This window comes from Colobus angolensis, unplaced genomic scaffold, assembly GCF_000951035.1.
Source record: "Colobus angolensis palliatus isolate OR3802 unplaced genomic scaffold, Cang.pa_1.0 Scaffold194, whole genome shotgun sequence".
Taxonomy (NCBI): Eukaryota; Metazoa; Chordata; class Mammalia; order Primates; family Cercopithecidae; genus Colobus; species Colobus angolensis.
The window spans coordinates 2,747,928-2,768,151 of record NW_012115088.1 but is presented as its reverse complement, the minus strand read 5'-3'; the positions used below and the strand labels follow the sequence as shown (position 1 = coordinate 2,768,151).

Sequence of the window (20,224 nt, the reverse complement as noted above, 5' to 3'; positions counted from 1 at the left end):
ATAATTCAATAGTTTTAAAATACATTTTAGATCCTCCTTCTGTCCAGTGAAATCGGAAAAGGCAGGAAATTGACTATCTAATGTGGATACCATATTTTTGACTTTTTTTATCTTGATTTTAAAAGCAAATGATAAAAATGGCCTCTGTAATATTTATTCTGATTCACGCTGCGAATTTCTCCCCTCTGTTAGAACCTGAGGGTAAACCTCTGTGTTTAATGTTGCATGCAGGTGTGGATCTGCTTGGGTTCCTCTCTAGCTGTCTAAATTAGAATTACTAAAGGATTATTTTAGGAACAGCCTTCTGTGGGCTTTTGGATCCTAATATAAATTAGCACATATCTTATCATCATGAAAAATCTAAGCATAGCCTTCACTGAAAAATTAAAGACTATTTTATATTCCCCATTTTATTCTGCATAATGGAAAAATAAAACTATACAATGTTCAAATCGTTTTGACCTTAAATTCACCCCCTGTTATGGGGCATTGGTGCCCACAGCTTGGTAAATATCTCGTGAAGTGAATTAACGAAAGCTGTATTTATTTTGAATTGTAGAAATCAAGAAAGTAAAAGTATTTTAAAATGTCAATGTCCCTTGTGATTCTAACACACTAATCAATGCATATAGTAAGTATAAAATAGCCGTGGAACATCAATCTATTTCCCTTACACAACACCAGTCTAATTCTAAAATTGCTCGTGAAACATCTGAGAGAGTAATTTGGACAACTTAGTCATGGTCTGTAGGGTTAAATGGCAGATTTAACTGAATTACCTTTCAGTATATTAATGTGGAGTTAAGAGTAGGTGCTTATAGTTCCAAAGTCTGAAGTACCTCCTTGGTTCCAGTGTATCCAGACCTCTGATATACCAGAGTAAGAGAAGAGAAGAGCACAAGTACTCAAGGCAATGATGCTTTGTTGAGGCCACAATGGACTCCTTGTTGTTGCTTGAACACATGGTGCACTTTCCCACTTGAGGACACTTGAGCTGCTGCTCCCTATGGTCTCAATGCTCTTTCTCTGAGATATCTGCATGACTCACCCCTTCGTTTTTATTTTTTTGGTTTTTGTTTGTTTGTTTGTTTTTGTTTTTTTTGTTTTTTGAGACACAGTCTAACTCTGTTACCCAGGCTGGAGTGCAGTGATGTGATCTCCATTCACTGTAACCACCGCCTCCCAGATTCAAACAATTCTCCTGCCTCAGCCTCCTGCGTAGCTGGGATTACAGGCACTTACCACCATGCCTGGCTAATTTTTGTATTTTTTTTAGTAGAGAGGGGGTTTCACCATGTTGACCAGTTTGCTCTTGAACTCCTGACCTCAAATGATCTGCCCACCTGAGCCTCCCAAAGTGCATAAGCCACTGCACCCGACCACTCCTTCATTTTATACCAGTGTCTTATGAAATCCCCCATCACAAATCTCCCCATCTGATTCAGGTTGGCATTAAAATATCTAGAAATTAATGCTAATTTAATCTGCCTGTCTTTTCCCTACCCTATCTTCCTTTATTCACTTGAATTCTGTTCTTTTTTGGATTTATTCCACCTGCTACATTACATATTTATTTGTTTACTTTATCAACCATTTCCCCCCAGTGCAGTATATACTATATGAAAGTAGGGTCTTTATTTTCTCAATGCTGTGTCCTCAGCAACTAGAACAGTGCTGGCACATGATTGGTGCTCAATGCATATTTATTGAATGAATGAATAATGAATGAATGAATAGAAACAGACCATATGAACATAAGTTTATCAGAAGGAAGATATTATTTCTTTGCTAGCAAAAAATCTTTCAAATCTTTCATCCATTCAGATAGAGATATTTTCAATTAAGATTTTATAAAGCTTGCAAGAGACAGCAAAGTACACAGCAATGAAAATTAAAGTGAAAAATACTGCATATTTTGCCAACTACGAAAATTTAATGTTCTTTTTAGAGAAATACTCTTGCCATTTTTCATAAGCACATTCATGCTGCATAGGGCCTGAAAACTAGAATGTGGCCATCTCAAGTCAAAATGGATTTTCCCAGACGGCGAAGCTGCTGCCTTCAATGACCTTTCTTTCTTTTCTGCCTCTATAACCTGATCCATGAAAACCCAATTCAAACATCACTTTCTCCATGAAGAGTTCCCATGTCTAACCATCTCAAAGATCTATTCTCCCTCTGAATCCTACTCTTTAGCTGCAACTTTCCTACATTTATGTTTTCTTGTTCTTGAGTTGTGTGTGTTGTATGCGTGTGTATTTTTATCATCATGTTATTTTATGTTAACATTTTTTTGAAATTTTTTTGCTTGCTCTTCATGTTTTATGTCTCTGACATGAACACTTTCTATTACACAGCCAATAGCACTGACTGCAATCCTTTGCATGGATTCAGTGCCAAGTAAATTTGAGTAAGTAAACACTATCCTCGAAATCAAACCGACCTAATGTAGGTGACGGGTTGATGGGTGCAGCAAACCACCATGGCACATGTATACCTATGTAACAAAACTGCATATTCTGCTCATGTACCCCAGAACTTAAAGTATGATAAAAGTAAATAAATAGAAGAAGAGACTGTCTCATGACAGACTAGTTTCCTACTTAGATTAAAACAAGGACTAAAATTCTGTCCTATTATTTCCATTTACTTGATTCTGTTTCCTTGTGGCAATGGAGAGGCGACAGCATACGATTATGAAGAGGAACTTGACTCAGGGATTCCCACTCACACTTCGAGTCTAAGTCTGATGTATTTATATGCCTATCTTGGCTGTCCCAGACAGACCACAGTTGCCTAAGATAAACCACCCGAAAAGAACCCATCAAATATTTCCCTTTACATTTTCTGGAATAGCACATTGTGTGAGCTCCTGGACCACAACTTTGCCAGGAGTTAGAAAGCAGTTGCAACTCCAAGCAGCATCTAGCTCACAACACTCGGGATGTAGGGATTGGAACCACTGAATAGTGGACTGTCTATCAAAGGCAGTGAGAAAACCAGTTTTGTGAGCTAGTTAAGTCAGCTCCTACTAAACAAATTCCTCTAGTGAACAAAATGAATGCGCATTTTTACCTAAAATGCAAGTATGTTAATATAAACGCAAGTATGATAAGATTTTGGGCCACAATGATATACACGTGGGATTGCCTTCACGTGTATGACTAAACAGTCACTGAAAATACAAAAATTAAAACCAGAAAACATCCAAAATCTTATTCCAAATACACCCGAGTCTTTCGAATGTTTCCAGTTTTAATTTTGTGAAGCCAAAATGTCAACAAAAACCATCAAATAAAGTGCGATCTAACGAAGAGGCAAGCAAGGCGGGAGGGTCACATACCGATGCACACCGCTGCTGCACATGAGGATGTGGCAGGCGCCTAGCCTGGTGCACAGCTCCGAGGAAACTGACAGCAGTCCAACCCCAGAGGCACTGCACGCTGTGTTTGCACAGGCAGCTGTGCGCTTGGATCTGATAAACGAGGCTACCAGTCGGTAAAGTTCATCCAAAGCGTTGAGAGGCCTCATTAGCTGCAGGAAAAAAAGTGATGAACGTCAAGTTCAGCATGTTTAGTAAAATCCTTTTAGATGGGTTAAAATTCATAGTTGGTATAGCTGTTAAAGAATAGTCTAAAATATTATTTTGTTTTGGTGGTAGCGGAATTGAAGACTACAAATATTTATAATTACTCATTGCTCAAGAACAACAGCAGAAAAATTAAATAAGGGAGATACTTAAATAAAAAAGCACCAATAAATATAATCATCTGTTTTTACCTTATCTATATAGGCAGCTTTGGATGTGGAGTTTGGTGGTGAATTTGACTTGTCCAAGTAGAATGCCCTGTAAGAATCCAAGGAATAAGTTATCATTTGTTGTTAGACAAAGACATAACATGCATGAAGATGTTCAAGAATCACTGACTTCCTTTTAAAAACAAGTGAATAAACAAAAGCATTGAACATTAGAAGGTTGGGGTTGCACAAATGTCAACCATTTAAAACAGATGGTTAAAATTCCATTTAAAATAGACCCCGCGGTAACGGGTTCTATTACGATTGTGCAGCCTTGGAGAGATCACTTGTCTATGCTCACATTTCTCATTTGTAATTTTAGGAAAGCATTAGCTTCTACTTCATAAGACTGCCAAAATTAAATGAGTTAATGCAGATAAAATATGCAGAACAGTGCACAGCACAGAATAAGTGCTTATTAATATTTATAATGATCAATATTATTAAAAAGTTGAAGAAATATATTTGTGTGACTATTGAAGAACATTATCCAATTTTCATTTATTGTGAGAAATATTATGAAACAAATGCTTATAAAAACCTAACTTTAAACAGAACACTGAGGCGATTCTTTCCAGCACCAAGCTATGCTCCGATTAGAAGTGAAACTCTCTCTGAGGGTTCAGTGGCTCTTCTTTGTTACCAGGATATAATATGGTAATGACTATTTCAACACACAAAGTGGAATCCTAGTGGCCTAATACACTTTGTGCAAAAAAACAAAGGACACACTGCAAAGGACATCATCTCTTTTTTACGGCTGTATAGTATTCCATGCCATTTTGTGTATTAAAATAGCCATTATAATACCCAAAGTGGAATCCTAGTGGCCTGCAATAATTACAGCAATTTCCAAAGAATTATTGCTGTGTTTGCTTGGTTTGTGGCTCAATACTAAACAAGAATTTTAAGGGAATGATCTATGAAGATAAAATAGTTACATTTTATTTGACTTAGTATCTTTTTTTTTTTTTTTTTAGTGATGGTAAAATGTATACAGTAAAACACAAAATTTAGCATTTTAACCATTCTTTTAATTTAGTTTATTTTTAGATTCGTGTTTTTTACATGGATATATTACATAATGATGGGATTTGGGCTTCTACTGTGCCCATCATTCAAATAGTGACCACTGTACCCAACAGGCAAGTTTTCAACTCTCATCCCCTTCCCAACCTCTCCACAAGTGGGAATAGGTTGGGAAGGGGGTTGTGAAAAGTGTCTGTTGCTTCCATCTCTGTGTAAGTGGGAACATACGGTAGTTAATTTTCTGTGTCTGAGTTATTTCAGTTAGGGTAATGCCTCCAACTCCATCCATGTTGCTACAGTGGACATAATCTCGGTGTTTTTATAGCTGCATATTATGCCGTTTTAAAATTCTCAAGTGTACAGTTCAATGTCATTAAATACATTCAAATTAACCATCTAGTATCTAGTATCTATTTTTGATGAGGTGACAAACTTCACATTTCTGGAATGTGACATTTTAATGTTGGTAGAACAAAACAAGTCCCTATTAGAGTGAGTTGTCATATTAGATATTCAAATAAAATCTGATTATATTGCTGTTTCAGAGCATCTGCAGGACTTCAAAGTGTTGGTAAATTATTATCAAATTCACAGTATAATTGGGCAAAATCAGTGAGGGACAACTCTACACCCTGCGTGGGTTTTTTGAGTCCCACTGAACATATGTGTTCACACCCACACAGAATGATATTCCCATTACTAGCAATAGTGTTTTGTCTTTTAAAAATAAAGTAACATGGATTAGTCAAGCTCTACACTTTAACTTACGAATGCTTTAGCTCTAAAGACTAACTTCCAAAATGACAATTATGCTCATCCTTATTGAGAAGCAGTTTCTTCTTGTCTAAAACACATATTACACCCTCCTAAAAAAGTTTCGTAAACAACTCAGCATCCAAGATTGGCTGTTATTCATTATAACTCACTCTGCATTCCTAAGACATTTCCAGGTACCATCTGCAGTTCCCTCAGCCTGAGCACATAACACTGATGGGAGTGTGGGGGCTACAGCAACCCCAGGCAGCAACCCTCTAGACTGGGTCATGGTGACATGAGACACTGCAAAGTGGAACATCCATCAAGTGCCATGAAAATACAGCTCTATCTAGCTGAGTGAATTAGTGTCTACTAAAAGCACTAGATCGAGAGCAAAATAAGACCGAAGGGTTATTTCCATGACTAAAATCAAAGGCCTCATTTGAGACATCATTTGAAAATTTTCAAGATTTTCCCCAGTATCTAAAAGAGAGATAATTCAAAAGGAGTGCTGTCATCATAAGAGGAAACGAGCTTGAATTTTGTGAGGTACAAAAGCATGCAATGGGGTAGGAGCTGGGGCAGAGTGAATGAGCAAGTTAGGCCACAAAGGTAGACCCCAGGACCTTACAGGCCCTGATAAGGTTTTACCCTAAGCAAGTTGGGAGCCACAGAGGTAAATGGCCATGGAACTTGCCTCATTGCCAGAAGACTGGACATTTTAAATATTATTGCTGTGTCCAACAATGCATGTTCTACTGAAAAGTCTGTGTGTCCTTTCATTTCAATTGTACAGGTACTTATGTAGGATTAACCTGTGAAAACCCACTTATGCTCCATGCTTTAACGAGTATGAGCATTTTGCTCTTTTGCTTCACCTTTTAAATAAATAAAATATTACAGATACAGTGGAAGCCTCCTGTTCACCTACTCTTATTTCATTTCTGCCACTAAAATGTAAACTCCCCACTAGAATGCAAGTCCTCTAGTAGATATGGATTTATTTATTTTTATTCATTTCTGCATTTCTAGCACCCGTAATAATATGTGGAACACAGTACGATCTTAATAAATATTTGTAAATAAATAATCATTTGACATTTTTGCTTCTTTATGGATGACTGACATGGTTTGGTTGTGTCCCCACCCAAATCTCACCTTGAATTGTTATAATCCTCACGTGTCAAGGGTGGGACCAGATGGAGATAATTGAATTATGGGGGCTGTTTCCCCCATACTGTTCTCGTGGTGGTAAGTCTCACGAGATCTGATGGTTTTGAATGTGGGAGTTCCCTTGCAAAAGTCTCTTGCCTGCCTTCATGCAAGATGTGACTTTGCTCTTCAGCCATGAATATGAGGCCTCCCCAGCCATGTGGAACTGTGAGTCCATTAAACCTTTTCCTTTATAAACTGCCCAGTCTCAAGTATGTCTTTATTAGCAACATGAGAACAGACTAATACAATGGCATTCCTTTGGGCATCCAAAATAGACTTTGCCAGGCTGTTTCAATATATTAAATATTCTGGGGAAAACTCATTTTAATGGCCCATTTTGTTGGCTGTCTTTCTTACTGTTAGGTCTCCTCATACACTTTGGAATTAGGTTTTGTAAGTTCATTTGAAGTGGGATGATTTTTAAATTATTTTTATTTAGTTTTTTTGATATAGCTCCATCCCCTCTCTCTCTCATTATCCTTCTCTTAAAAATGGTTTTGTGCCCAGGATCACACATTTGTAAGCAGTTTTATATCTGATCTGACTATGACATTGTTTTGACATCTGGATTATCACCAGTCATGTCCCTGAACTAGTGAGGGATTTGGTTTAGTTTGGTTCAGTGGTTTCGGGCCATGCCTAAAACGACTTCCTCTTCCAATCTTAAACACCAAGCTTCACAAAAGCTCCTCTCAAGCAATAGTGACCAGCAGATTTTTCATCCTTCATTCAGAAGTGGAGTCCTCTACTACCTGGTTTCAAAGTGAGGCTGGCTCTGGATTTCCACCTAGTGTACAATAACCTTCATGTCCCATTGCCCTGCAGACGCTGTCCCAGCCCCTCTGTCCACCTCCGGAGTCCAGCAGGCCAGAGGCCTCAGCGTAGCCCACAACTCATCACTTGCATTTCATTTCCATTCTTGGGCCACGGAGATAACAAACTGTTTTTGAGCCCAGCTGTGACTTTTGCATTTTCTATCCTCATATTTTATCTAGCATTTTTTACATGCTTGGAACAGAGGCGGCATCTCAAAGCTGGAACCCACAGAAGTACCTTGATCAGATGTCCTCATGCCTTTTCTCAAGTAAACTTGGTAGAAAAAGCAATGTGGTAAAAAATAGTACACAAGTCACAGTCAAATTATTTAGCCTCTCAAAGTGTGAGTTTTCTTATTTTCAAAATGGATATTAGAATTATCTGACATAGCATGGTGTTGAAGATTAAATTAATGCATATGAAATGATCACTAGTGTGATAGGCATATAGGACTCATTCAATAGACAATAATAACTATTATTCAAGTACATGCAGTGGGAAGCATCTCTGGACAATTTTTAGCTATGATAAGGCATAATATTAAGGTCGAAGCCTTCCTGCTTTCTGTGGAGGTAATCTGAAATACTTTATGACACATGTTAAGAAATAAACATTAAGTTGGATATTTGGAATCTATGTAATTTCATGATCAGTGTACAAGTAGAATTTAGGCCTAAAAAGAAAAGAATGTTTTTCAGAGTAAAGGAAAGAAGACTATCATTTAAATGGCTTAACTTGGTGCAGCTCTTCTAAACCTTGAATTATCTGGGAAGAAAACTATTCTGTAAAAGCAGCCCATAGCTCATTAGTACCACCTAAGGGAAGCATTGCTACAGAAACAGCTGGTAGAATGGAAGCACTCTCTTCTTTCTGAAAAAAATGTTCCTTTAAAAAAAAAAAATGTTGTCATTGATTCAGCCAGTTATGAGCTGTTTAGATCATGCTGATCTGATTTTGCTACATTCACTTAAATTGACTTGATACAAGTCTTCAACTATTCAACGGTGCAAATGTTTAAAGGAAAAAAATAAGTTAGAGAAATAACTTTTAAAGGTTTAAAATGTAGCCCACATCAAGTGAAACTTTATTTGGCAACAATCTGCCTTTTTAAAACTGCTATAGCCTGGGCACGGTGGCTCACACCTGTAATCCCAGCACTTTGGAAGGTCGAGGTGGGCAGATCACGAGGTCAGGAGTTCAAAACTAACTTGACCAACATGGTGAAACCCCGTCTCTACTAAAAACACAAAAATTAGCCAGGCATGGAGGCGAGCGCCTGTAATCCCAGCTATTCAGGAGGCTGAGGCACCAGAAATGCTTGAACCTGGGAGGCAGAGGTTGCTGTGAGCTGAGATAGCGCCACTGCACTCCAGCCTGGCAACAGAGCAAGACTCCATCTCAAAACAAAACAAAACAAAACAAAGAAACCCCCAGCTATATAGCAGAACTAAGATAGAAAATATCCAATGTTTTTAAAACATTTTTCACACATTTTTTTAAACATTTAAAATACTCATAGAAGACAAAGGTTTACTGAAAATGTAGAATTACATTTTGTATTGGCTCATCCAGACTTGTGCTAGTAGTTAAGATTTGTTAATCCATGATAATAAAAAGCAACAAAATATTATCAACCATATCTATGAACGGATGAAGTGCAGAGAAATAACCAGAAAATAAAGCCACTTTGATACTCCTATGTAATATAATTAGCCAATATATTTTTAATTCAACTTTTTTAAAAAATAAGAATTTATACTTGAGGCTACAACTAATTTCAGGTATTCCTCATCCGAAAAAATTGTTCAGATATTTTACAATCATAATGTTTACAGGTATTTGTAGAACATGAGTATCTTTCAGAATTTGACAAACTGTGGATGGGACATAAATTTCCAAAGCACTTTCCTTAATTAAAAAAGTCTTGCAATGCCCCTTAATCAAATTTTATGGGAAAAGTTAATGGCAAAATTTGATGAATGCCAAAACTAACCATATTTTATTATGCTTCTGAGGTTAGTAAGAATGACATCATGGTCCTTTGAGTATACAAAATCTTATTAAGACATTTGAAAGTATGGCTACTATTTTATATGGGCTGCACAGTAAGTTTCCTTTCGTGCTGGCATATAGCAGGCTTCATTGTCATAACTTCGTCAGTTAACTCTGCCATGTAAAATGAATATATTATGACACTATTTTTTCGGCCGGGCGCGGTGGCTCAAGTCTGTAATCCCAGCACTTTGGGAGGCTGAGGCGGGTGGATCACGAGGTCAGGAGATTGAGACCATCCGGGCTAACACAGTGAAACCCCGTCTCTACTAAAAAATACAAAAAAAAAAAAAAAAAAAAAAAGACACTATTTTTTTTTCATTTAGTCCCTATAGGATAAAATACCAATGAGAGAGGTGGTAAAACGTAAGTTATAGTAAGCAGTGGTATAAATATATCCAGTCAAATAACTACAATGAAACAAATCTTGTCATTTATTGCATACCATCTAATCCAGAAGACAAATACACAGGTATTTATAAAGCAAGGCAGGGAAGTGACAGGTGAGTTTAAAGGTATAAAGAGTCATTGGGTCTACAGAAGGAAGGCCTCATAAGAATATAGCATAGGAGTTAGACTTTGATGCATGGGTAGAATTCTGACAGGTCAAACTGGGAAAGCTGTATTTCAAGTGGAAGCAATGCCCTGAACAACAGAGCAGGTACACAATGAGCAGAGCCAATGTGACTGAAGACTGGGTTCATGTAAGGTAGAGAGAGAGAGAAGGCTGGCTAAGTAGGCTGAATCCACATCATAAGGAAATTAAATATCAAACCAAAGATTTGTAATTAACTTGGTAAGCCGTAGAGAAGCACTACAAAATTAACACTTAGCTATCAGCAGAAAAAGGAAAAACAAAAGGATGAATGGGAGGAAATACATGACTCATCAAATATGAAAATTTAGAGAACTGAATGCTGCAAGAGACCCTAAAAGGGAAAGAATCATTCAGCATTCAAAACAAGACTCTGGTGATATAAATAGGGAATTGATGTTCGCCATGACAGAGTAAAGGAGTCTGAGGAATGCTGAGATTGGTTTAGACAGTTATGTAAGTCAACATACTAATTTAAGAATGAGGAAAGTGCTTTATCAAGTGGGTAAGTAATGAGAATCCTAGCTCAACAGGGTTAAGTTGGTGCTCCAGGGATGTTCACTTTTTCACACAAGGAAAGACAATGCAATTGCCTCATTTAAAATATTTAAACCAATTTATTTTGTCAAAGGAAATAGAGGTTAAATCAATGACAAAAGTGGCATTCTTCTCATCTGGCAAACTTTTTCCCCCCTTTTCTGGGCATGGTGGAGAATATCCAATTCTTAACGGAGATGATTAAGGCCTAAGAGCCTCATGCTTTGTAAATAAGGAGGAACTACAGTATTCAGCCCAGATTTCTGCTATACGCTTGCTTCTTCTCTAGATCATTGCTTATGAGATATTCTCTATATTTATAATCATTTACAGAAAGTTCTCACTTAGTCAGACAGATATATACTTCCTCTAATATTGCTTCCTACCCCAAAATGTTCTAAACCGTATTAGGTTGCTTTTATGCATTTTACAAGTATTTTCGATTTGATCAAGTACTCTGCATTTCAGAAAAGAATGGTAACAGCGTTTGATCAATTACAGATATCATTTATAGACATGATTAGATATGCCATTATTATAATGGTACAGCAGTTGACTACAGGTGTGACTGGGTATCTCTATGAGTTTCATTGTTAAACCGAATGTAACTACCACAGCACCTAAATTAGGAAAATATAAATCCATAGAAAATCTCATGAAGATACATTGATCTCTTGTATAAATGAAAATCTCCAGACAGGTTCAACCTGTGGCCACATACAGTTAAAGAATACACGATGATGAGTGGGAAGGTGGGAGAATATTAATTTGCACCTCTATCCCATGTACCTTCCCCGTGCCCATAAGCATTAGCATTGACTTCTCTGGGATGCATTTTACTTAAAGTTACATGAAGAGAAATTCTGAATAATGAGATAGTCTTCTATTTGCCTGGATGTCTTTTGGCCTGTCAAAAATGGACCACCTAAGGTCGCAGTTGTCATTGAACTGCCTGTTACCAATTAATAGCTTCATTTCTACTTGAGTGTTAAAAAAAATCCTGCTAGAATATTAACAAGACAAGACAATAAGTGACTACAGAAAGTAAGACTTTACCATATTTTTTAAAAAAGCATTTCCCTGACTTCTTTTAATGAAAAAGTAATGATGGTGTGAGAGGTAGTGGAGACACACCTCTCTACTCTTCACTGCTGTCAATGCTCTCCTTTCTTTGAGAAGCCTCCATTAGTGACCTGACCAGGCTGAAATCCTATTCTCTGCTTTCCAAATGTTCCATCACTCCACTTTGATTTTTGCTCCCTCTTTTATGATTCTGCTAAGGTGACATTCCTTCTCCTGCTCCTGTGATATGTACATATCACTGCGGATGCCAACTACTGTTAAAATACCGCATATACACATATTTTCCAATGGCAACACCATGTCTTGCCATTAGGGAATATTATCTCCATGGAAATGGACAGGAAAAGAAGTAAATCTTTTCGAAACATCTCATACCTAGGAAAAACATTAAAGTCAAGTTATATACAAAAACATCAAAGTCAAGTCAATTATTTCAAAATAATTCTATTTAATTTGATAATTATGTTTCAAGATAATTCTGCATCTTCATACCAAAGAATAACTTTTTAGGTTTAAAATCATAAAATTCTTACAAAGACACTATGAATAGCAAGTTGATGGGGTGACTCTTTTTCTACCACGTCCTATCTCTGTATACCCTATTTAACTCCAATCTACCTTTAAAATTGCCTTTGTAAAGCATAAATGTAATCATTTCATTACCTTGCTTTGATATCATTTAAATTTCTCCAGTGCCCAAAGCCTCACATTTTAGCCAAGCATTCAAGGGCCTTCCTAATTGTTTACCAGCAAACTTCCCATTCTGTCTCTCAACACCATGCCTTGCCATGTCCTTGCTCGAGTTCTCCCAACACACCATCCACATGTAAGTTTTCCCACCTTCCTGCATATGGTTCTCTCCTGCCTGGAATTCCCTCTCACCTCCTTCTGCTTGGCAAAACTCTACTGATTCTTCAAAACTTAGCTCAAATGTGACATCTTGAGAACTTCTCCACTGAAACAAATTTATCCTGCTCTATTATACTGAGTTGCACTCATCCTGTTCCTTCTGCTAAATTATGCACTCTCAGTGGGCAGAGACCCATTTTTTAAATTTGTAATCCCATAATGTAAGAGAATGAGTGTGAAACATGGCATGTACCTAATACTTCTTAATGTAGTACTGAACTGAATTGAACTTTATTTCATGAGAGCTAGAAAGGGTTGAAGTTACTATACTAATACTATGAAACAACTATATATATATATGATCTAACAGAGGAAAAATGTATTACAAAGTTTAATTTTAAAGACATAAAATAATCATTATGCACATTTTTAAGACGATTCTTTATATGCAGGAGGAATTCTTCTTAAGCTTATAAATATTAGCTACAACTCCATGAACATTGAAACACAATACTTAAAGTATTTAACAATCATCAGAACTTAAAATTAGAGAGTGAGGATGTTTACCAATCTCTCCTTCAGTAAGAGACAACTATAGTCAAGAGAAAAATATTCTCAGGGTCCCTTGCAAGTCACACAGTAACTGTGATGACAATAGCACCATTTTACCTACAAATTACTCTAGCAAGAAATGACACAGCAAAATTCTTGTTCAGTTCTAACTAAGAAAAGACTAAACATAGTTGCACGCTATTATACTGAGATTTTAAGTGTCTGACTCTTGGCTTATATACTTTTGCACTAGAATCTATAAGAGGCTGAGCTTTCCTTTATTAGGCAAAATTCAAGGTCCTTAAGTACAGTACCTAATACATAGTAAGTCCCTCAGTGTTGCTTATTATTATTATTCATTCTTCCAGAACCATCTTCCACATCACCTCCTCAAACTTTGTATCTTTTAAGTCAGCAGCTTTTCCCTATACCCTAGCACCAGGCATATACCTTAACTTCAGTATCTGCTGCTTCAGTATTGCTATGTCTTAAGGATTTGTTTATATGTTTCTTTCCCCACTAAACCATAAATACCTTGAAAACAGAGACAACGTACAGTTTCTCTTTTACCCCATCACACAGCACCAGGCACACAGTGAGTTATCAACATATTTTGGTTGAATAAATAAATGCATAATTAATTTTCAAAATTTATTGATGAATAATAGCTCCACACCATTTCCAAGGACAATGTGTTTTCTTTCAAGTAAGATTTCATATCAAAAATACTGAAAATTATCCATCATGGATGGTAGCTGTTGCTCAAGAAAAAATCCTGCCAAGCATAATAAATTTTCTCCATCACAAAACATACATCCCCTTTCACTATTTCTCTCATAAACTGTAGTTATAATAGGAAAAAGATAGCTGACTGAGAAAGACAAACCAGGTCTTTTTAACCCTATTTTACCCTATTTTAAACTTCCAAAGTGCTTAATTCAAACCAGCTGAAGCAGTATAGAATTGTCACCATCTTCTAAGATATTAAGGCAGACAATTCAGGAATGAGTTTCATCTTATAAATAGCTGTAGACATCTGCTACAGAGGGAAGGCCAGGAAAATGGAATATGGCTAGAATTATAGATATACAGACATTAGAAAGATGTCACTAGCAGTATTTAGAGACATTGTGAATACAGTAAGAGAAATATATCAAATAATTGAAACTTCCTCTTGATACCTGTTTGGTAACTTCACTCCTCACATGAATAGACAGATCAAAGGTGAATCTTAAGGGAATAGTTGGAATTGAACATACTCTGCATGAGGACAGGGACTTTGTCATGTTTATCGCCACAAGCTCAACACCTAGGAAACTGCCTGACAGAGAGAAGTTGGTCAGTAAATACTGTTAATGAATCAAAATTAAGTAATTTAAAGACAAAATGAAAATTAATAATGAATAACAAGGGACAATCTCATGCAATACTGAGTCTTCCCTGCAAAGAAATGTAAGCTTGACCAAATTCATTCTAGTTAAGAAATAAATATTCATTCACTCCATGCCCCTTCTGGACATAGTCCAATAACTCCTCTCCTTTTCCATTCAAAATTTATCCTGAAGAAGTCCAGTCTGCTAATCCCACTTCCAAATCTTCAACCCACTCTCCTCAGCTGACTGTCATCCTACGAGAACCATTCCCTCCAAGGATGCCAATGACTGCACTGGCCCAATCCAGTAGATACTTTCTAGATATCATGTCCTGAATCTCTTCTTAAATGTAGCACCCACTCCTTCAAATTCTCTATTCTCTTGCCCTTTTGACTTTGCCCTGGCGCCTTGTTGGTGCTCACACACTTTCCCTGCTTTACCTACTTACTCTGTGTCCTCTTCACTGCCTATCCCATAAGCATCTGTTTTCTTGGGTTCTGCTTGTCTCACTATTCACACTTTGAAACTTTTCCCAGGCCATCTTGCTTTCCTCTCAGGGACCCTAATCTGTAAACTCATAACTCTGAACTCCAGATCTGTGTATTTACTTATTTGTTCATAAACAAATAATTCATAAATCAGGCAGTGCCAAGTGCTAGGGATAAAAAGGTAAAAATAAGAAAATATTCATCTGTAAAGAACCAATGGTGTGGTTTAGAAAAAAGGAAAATAAAGATATAATTATAATCCAGTGTGGTGAGTGATCTACAAAGGTTCAGCAGAGTGCTGGAGAAACACACCAGGGCAAGGACGTATTAGAGAGGCAAAGTGAATGCAGAGTCTTTAAGACATAAGGAGAATCTTAAGGGTGAGAAAAGGAATATCCCATTTTGATCATGGAATTTAAGTCTGGAAAGGTATTTAATTCCCTGAAAAGAGGTGGAGGTATCAGCAATAGAAATAGCAGTTGGGAGATTACTCAGCAGATATGAATAATAGTTGAATGAAAGAAAGAATTGATGAAAGAAGAAAACAGAGGAGGAGAAAATAGACAAAAGATGGGAAGAGGTAAAAGAGAGAGAATCTTATTTATCATTGATTCCGCCGGCAGTGAAGAGGTAAACGATGTGAAAATCAAGAGAACTTTTTTCACTTGTTCTTATCATTGATAAACTACTGTAAAATCTGTCTAACCTTCCTGAAACCCTGTGGCATTCAACAATAGAAACATGAGAATAACAAAAAATACCAATCCCACATTATGAATTCTGGACATAAGGATGTGTTCTTAACACTTTCATTCAATTATTTCAACAAATATATTTTGAGCATCTATTAAGGTACAAAGCAATATTCTGTAGAACAACAGACAAGAGACAAAGCTCCTTCCTGCAGGAAATATGCATCTAGTACTCAGGAGGTAGGGGCGTGTCCTTCTTTGCCTGACAAGTGTTGGATGAACCCAACTTGTGCAGTCTTTCCTTTATGGGAAAACAGAAAGTGCTAACACTGGCTCTTTCTGCACCTGCTTTTCTACTATAGTGTGACCCTTTCCCCAGTGTTGTTTTCAATGACACTTTTTTGCCTGGGCATAAAGCAGACTTGTTCTCCCTCTTTCAGAATCTGCTCTCAGCTCAATTTACAATTTCCTTCCCTGTGTAAAGAACACACACAGATATATCACAGGCCAAAGCTACATCTCTCAGCAGCATTAAAAAAAATCCCAACCTATGTCCCCTAGCTCAGTGTCACTCAAAATGTAGCTTGCAGACTTCAGTAAAGAAGTTGTGAGAATTTAGAAATTAGATTTCTAAAAAAGTCTAAAATTGAATTTAAAAACTAGATTTGGTCAATGCAAACTGTATGACAGTTTATACTGCCCTGATATGCAAACACCCAAAAGTCTTTGTCTTATTCACCAGAGTAGAGACTAGAGCAGCAAGTCACACGTGGTTGCATGATCATCGTGCACAGTAGGGCCACATCACAAGAAGTGATGTTTGTTAATTATAACCAAAAGTGTATAAAAACTGCAAACAAACATAAGTAGCCATCTTCATTTAAAATCTGTCATCTCTGCAATATTTTAATTTTTAATCAGACTTTTAAAAATGATAGTTTAACATTATTAACTAAATTAAAGAAATAAAATTGACATTGTTTTCATATGTAATTTACTGACTGCAATACAACTTCACTGGGTTTTCATTGAGAAATTGCTTTGAAAACCCTTCCTTATTACTCTAAACATATCTCTATGAGATTTGTTTTCTTCTACTAAGAGCATTATTAAAGCAAACACAAGAGTTTAAATGTCCACTTTTCCCTGTAAACTATATTGTCATTCCAACCTGGATTAGACATACTAACAAGCAAGAAACTAGCTATTAGTTTCTCATATTAAAAACTTTAAATATTGGCATATGCAGTGTTTATTAAAATAAATGGAAAGAGCTTCCACACAGCAAAAGAAACGATCATCAGAGCAGACAACCTACAAAATGGAAGAAAAATTTTGCAATCTATCCATCTGCCAATGGTCTAATATTCAGAGTCTACAAGGAACTTCAACAAATTTAAAAGAAAAAAAACAAGCAACCCCATTAAAAAATGGACAAAGGACATGAACAGATAGTTCTCAAAAGAAGACATACATATGGCCAACAAGCCTATGAAAAAAAGCTCAACATCACTGACCGTTAGAGAAATGCAAATCAAAACCACAATGAGATATCATCTCACACCAGTCAAAATGGCAATTATTAAAAAGTCAAAAAACAACAGATGCTGACGAGGTTGCAGAGAAAAGGAAATGCTTTTATACTGTTAGTGGGAGTGCAAATTAGTTCAACCATTGTGGAAGACAGTGCGGCAATTCCTCACAGACCTAGAGGGAGAAATACCATTTGACCCAGCAATCCCATTACTGGGTATATACCCAAAGGTATTATGAAGATACATGCACACATATGTTCATTGCAGCACTGTTCACAATAGCAAAGACATGGAATCAACTCAAATGCCCATCAATGATAGACTGGATAAAGAAAATGTGGTACATGTAAGCCATGGAATACTATGCAACCATAAAGAGGAATGAGATCATGTCCTTTGCAGGGACATGGATGATGCTGGAAGCCATTAGCCCCAGCAAACTAATGCCAGAACAGAAAACAAAACACTGCATATTCTCACTTATAAGTAAGTGGAAGTTAAATGCTGAGAACACATAGAGCAAGAGGGTGGGGGGAACAACACACATTGGAGCCTGTTGTATGGTGTTGTGGGAGGGAGAACAGCAGGAAGAATAGCTAATGGATCCTGGCCTTAATACCTAGGTGATGGGATGATCTGTACAGCAAACCACCATGGCACACATTTACCTATGTAACAAACCTGCACATCCTGCACATGTATCCCAGAACTTAAAATAAAAGTTGAAGGAAAAAAAAGTACATGGAAAGATGTTAAGCTTGGGGAATTACTATTTCATTCACAACTTTATTTTTTGAGACAGGGCCTTACTGTGTCATTCAGGCTGGAGTGCAGTGATGCAATCATAGCTCATTATAACCTCAAACTCCTGGGCTCAGGTGATCCTTCCACCTCACCCACCTGAGTAGTTAGGACTACAGGCATGTGCCACCGTGGGGCTAATTTTTTAAAAATTTTGTAGAGATGAGGGGTGAGGGCCTCTCTGTGTTGCCCAGGCAGGTCCCAAACTCCTGGCCTCAAGTGATCCTACTGCCTTAGTCTCCCAAAGTTCTGGGATTACAAGTGTGAGCCACCACACCAGGCCACAACTTTTATTTTTGATTGCAAAATAACAGAAATGACTTAATAGCAATTCTTGATTAACTGCCTACAGAATCTGGTAGATTCAAGGCATAGTAAAACAGACCTGACTGTGATACTTTTCAAATAGCTTTCAATTACACATTGCGTAAACAGTTCCTACTTCAAATACTCCCATTGGAGGTACTTGCAGGCCTTTTGTACCATTGTTCTCAGCAGACCAGGGCAATTATCTTTTCTGTCTTTTGGCTAAATCCAGGACTGGAAGCACAGCTGAAGCTGTACATTCTTCTGAATAGTTTTTTTTTTTGTTTGTTTTTAACAATTGCCTCTATCTTTATAATGTTTACTAGTATGAAATCAAATGCAGTATCTACATTATTCTCAGGAACATCTCTGCGTGCAAACAAAGTTCTTCCCTTTCCATTTTGCATAGCTATTTCATGCAAATTACTTATATGTCTTTTCTACTCAGTGGGGCCAGTCGCTTCAACACCAAGCACCCTGGAGAAACTCTTGATGTTAATTTTGTTCTCTAAGTTGCTCTGAAGGAAACCCACGAAAGCTACCTTCCACAAAACACGTCTTCAGACACAAATCTCTGTGGTTAGCCATTCTGTATGTTAGGCAAATACTGAGGATGATACATACTTCTTCTCAGCTAATGCTCGTGACAGTCTGTGAAGCATCACTAGCCTGAATGGACAGATTAGAAAACAGGCTTGAAAATACTAATATCAAGCCTGTTGGGGGCAAGTTCTTAATATTTTCAAGCTAGTCAAAGGAAGGGTAGAGATTGGAATCCAAGTTTGGCCAACTCTCCATCTTCCAGTATATGAATGCAGCAATTCCATATCATTATCATTAACTTTCTGTGTCTTCTCACTCACCCCACTGCAGAAATTTCATATTTAACTGAAACAAACTGAAAATGTTCTCCCCATAACCTAAATGTCATTTGGTCTATTAAGCATATTTTTATTTTTTTTTCTTACCTGGCTCAGAAGATATGCCATGAATGTCATATTAGGTCTACTGAAAATGCCTCTGCTTAAGACTAGCAAGGGATTTGTTCATCTGTCATCTCTCATTGTTTTCTGAATGCATCTAATTTTACATCTGAGTTCACTGATATCTCAAGTACATGAAGTTCAAAGTTTATAGAAACTGAAGCACATCCCAGACTCTTTTCAATTATTAATGTGTACACAATCTCCCAAGTTCTGGGATTATGAATTAATTTGTACACAGTCTCACAAAGTTCTGGGATTTCCTTTATAATCATTTGAAATATACTATGAATGGATTAGAACTATAGGCTTTCAATTCTGCTTGATTGAAATGTCTTAATATTTAAATACACAAATGAAAATATACTAAGTTCTGCTTTATTCTATTAAAACATTTTATATTTAATCATATATAATTATCATTATACAGTTAAAATTATATGTTACCATATATAATATTATGTAGTATATATTTTGATACTTTTTTTGGAATTTGATACAAAGAATACGGCTGGTAATGCATTTTGATGGCATTTAAGATTGATACAGATGAATCCTTCTTCCTTGACCATGTGAAATATTGCATGAGGAACATTCATTAGGAGAGCAGGAACACTTTAGTGGGCTTGATTCACAGTCTCACACCAGAGATACTTTCTTTTGTTTTCAAGTAACAATAAGACTCCAACTATTTCAGTTCCTTCTGCCTTTTTCTTCCACTCCATCTCCATTTGTATCTACTTAGGGCTCTTATTATCACTTGC

General features: G+C 36.8%; 1 protein-coding gene across 1 annotated transcript in view; it reads right to left on the bottom strand.

Moving 5' to 3' along the window:
- The window catches only part of PREX2 (phosphatidylinositol-3,4,5-trisphosphate-dependent Rac exchange factor 2), a 289,450-nt gene that overhangs the window by 45,695 nt on the left and 223,531 nt on the right, over window positions 1-20,224 (bottom strand). Inside the window, exons 36-37 of the mRNA XM_011940917.1 lie at window positions 3,781-3,847; window positions 3,344-3,534 (exon numbers count right to left, since the gene is read on the bottom strand). Coding sequence (XP_011796307.1) covers window positions 3,344-3,534; window positions 3,781-3,847 — 258 coding nt within the window. The remainder of the gene's footprint in view (window positions 1-3,343; window positions 3,535-3,780; window positions 3,848-20,224) is intronic.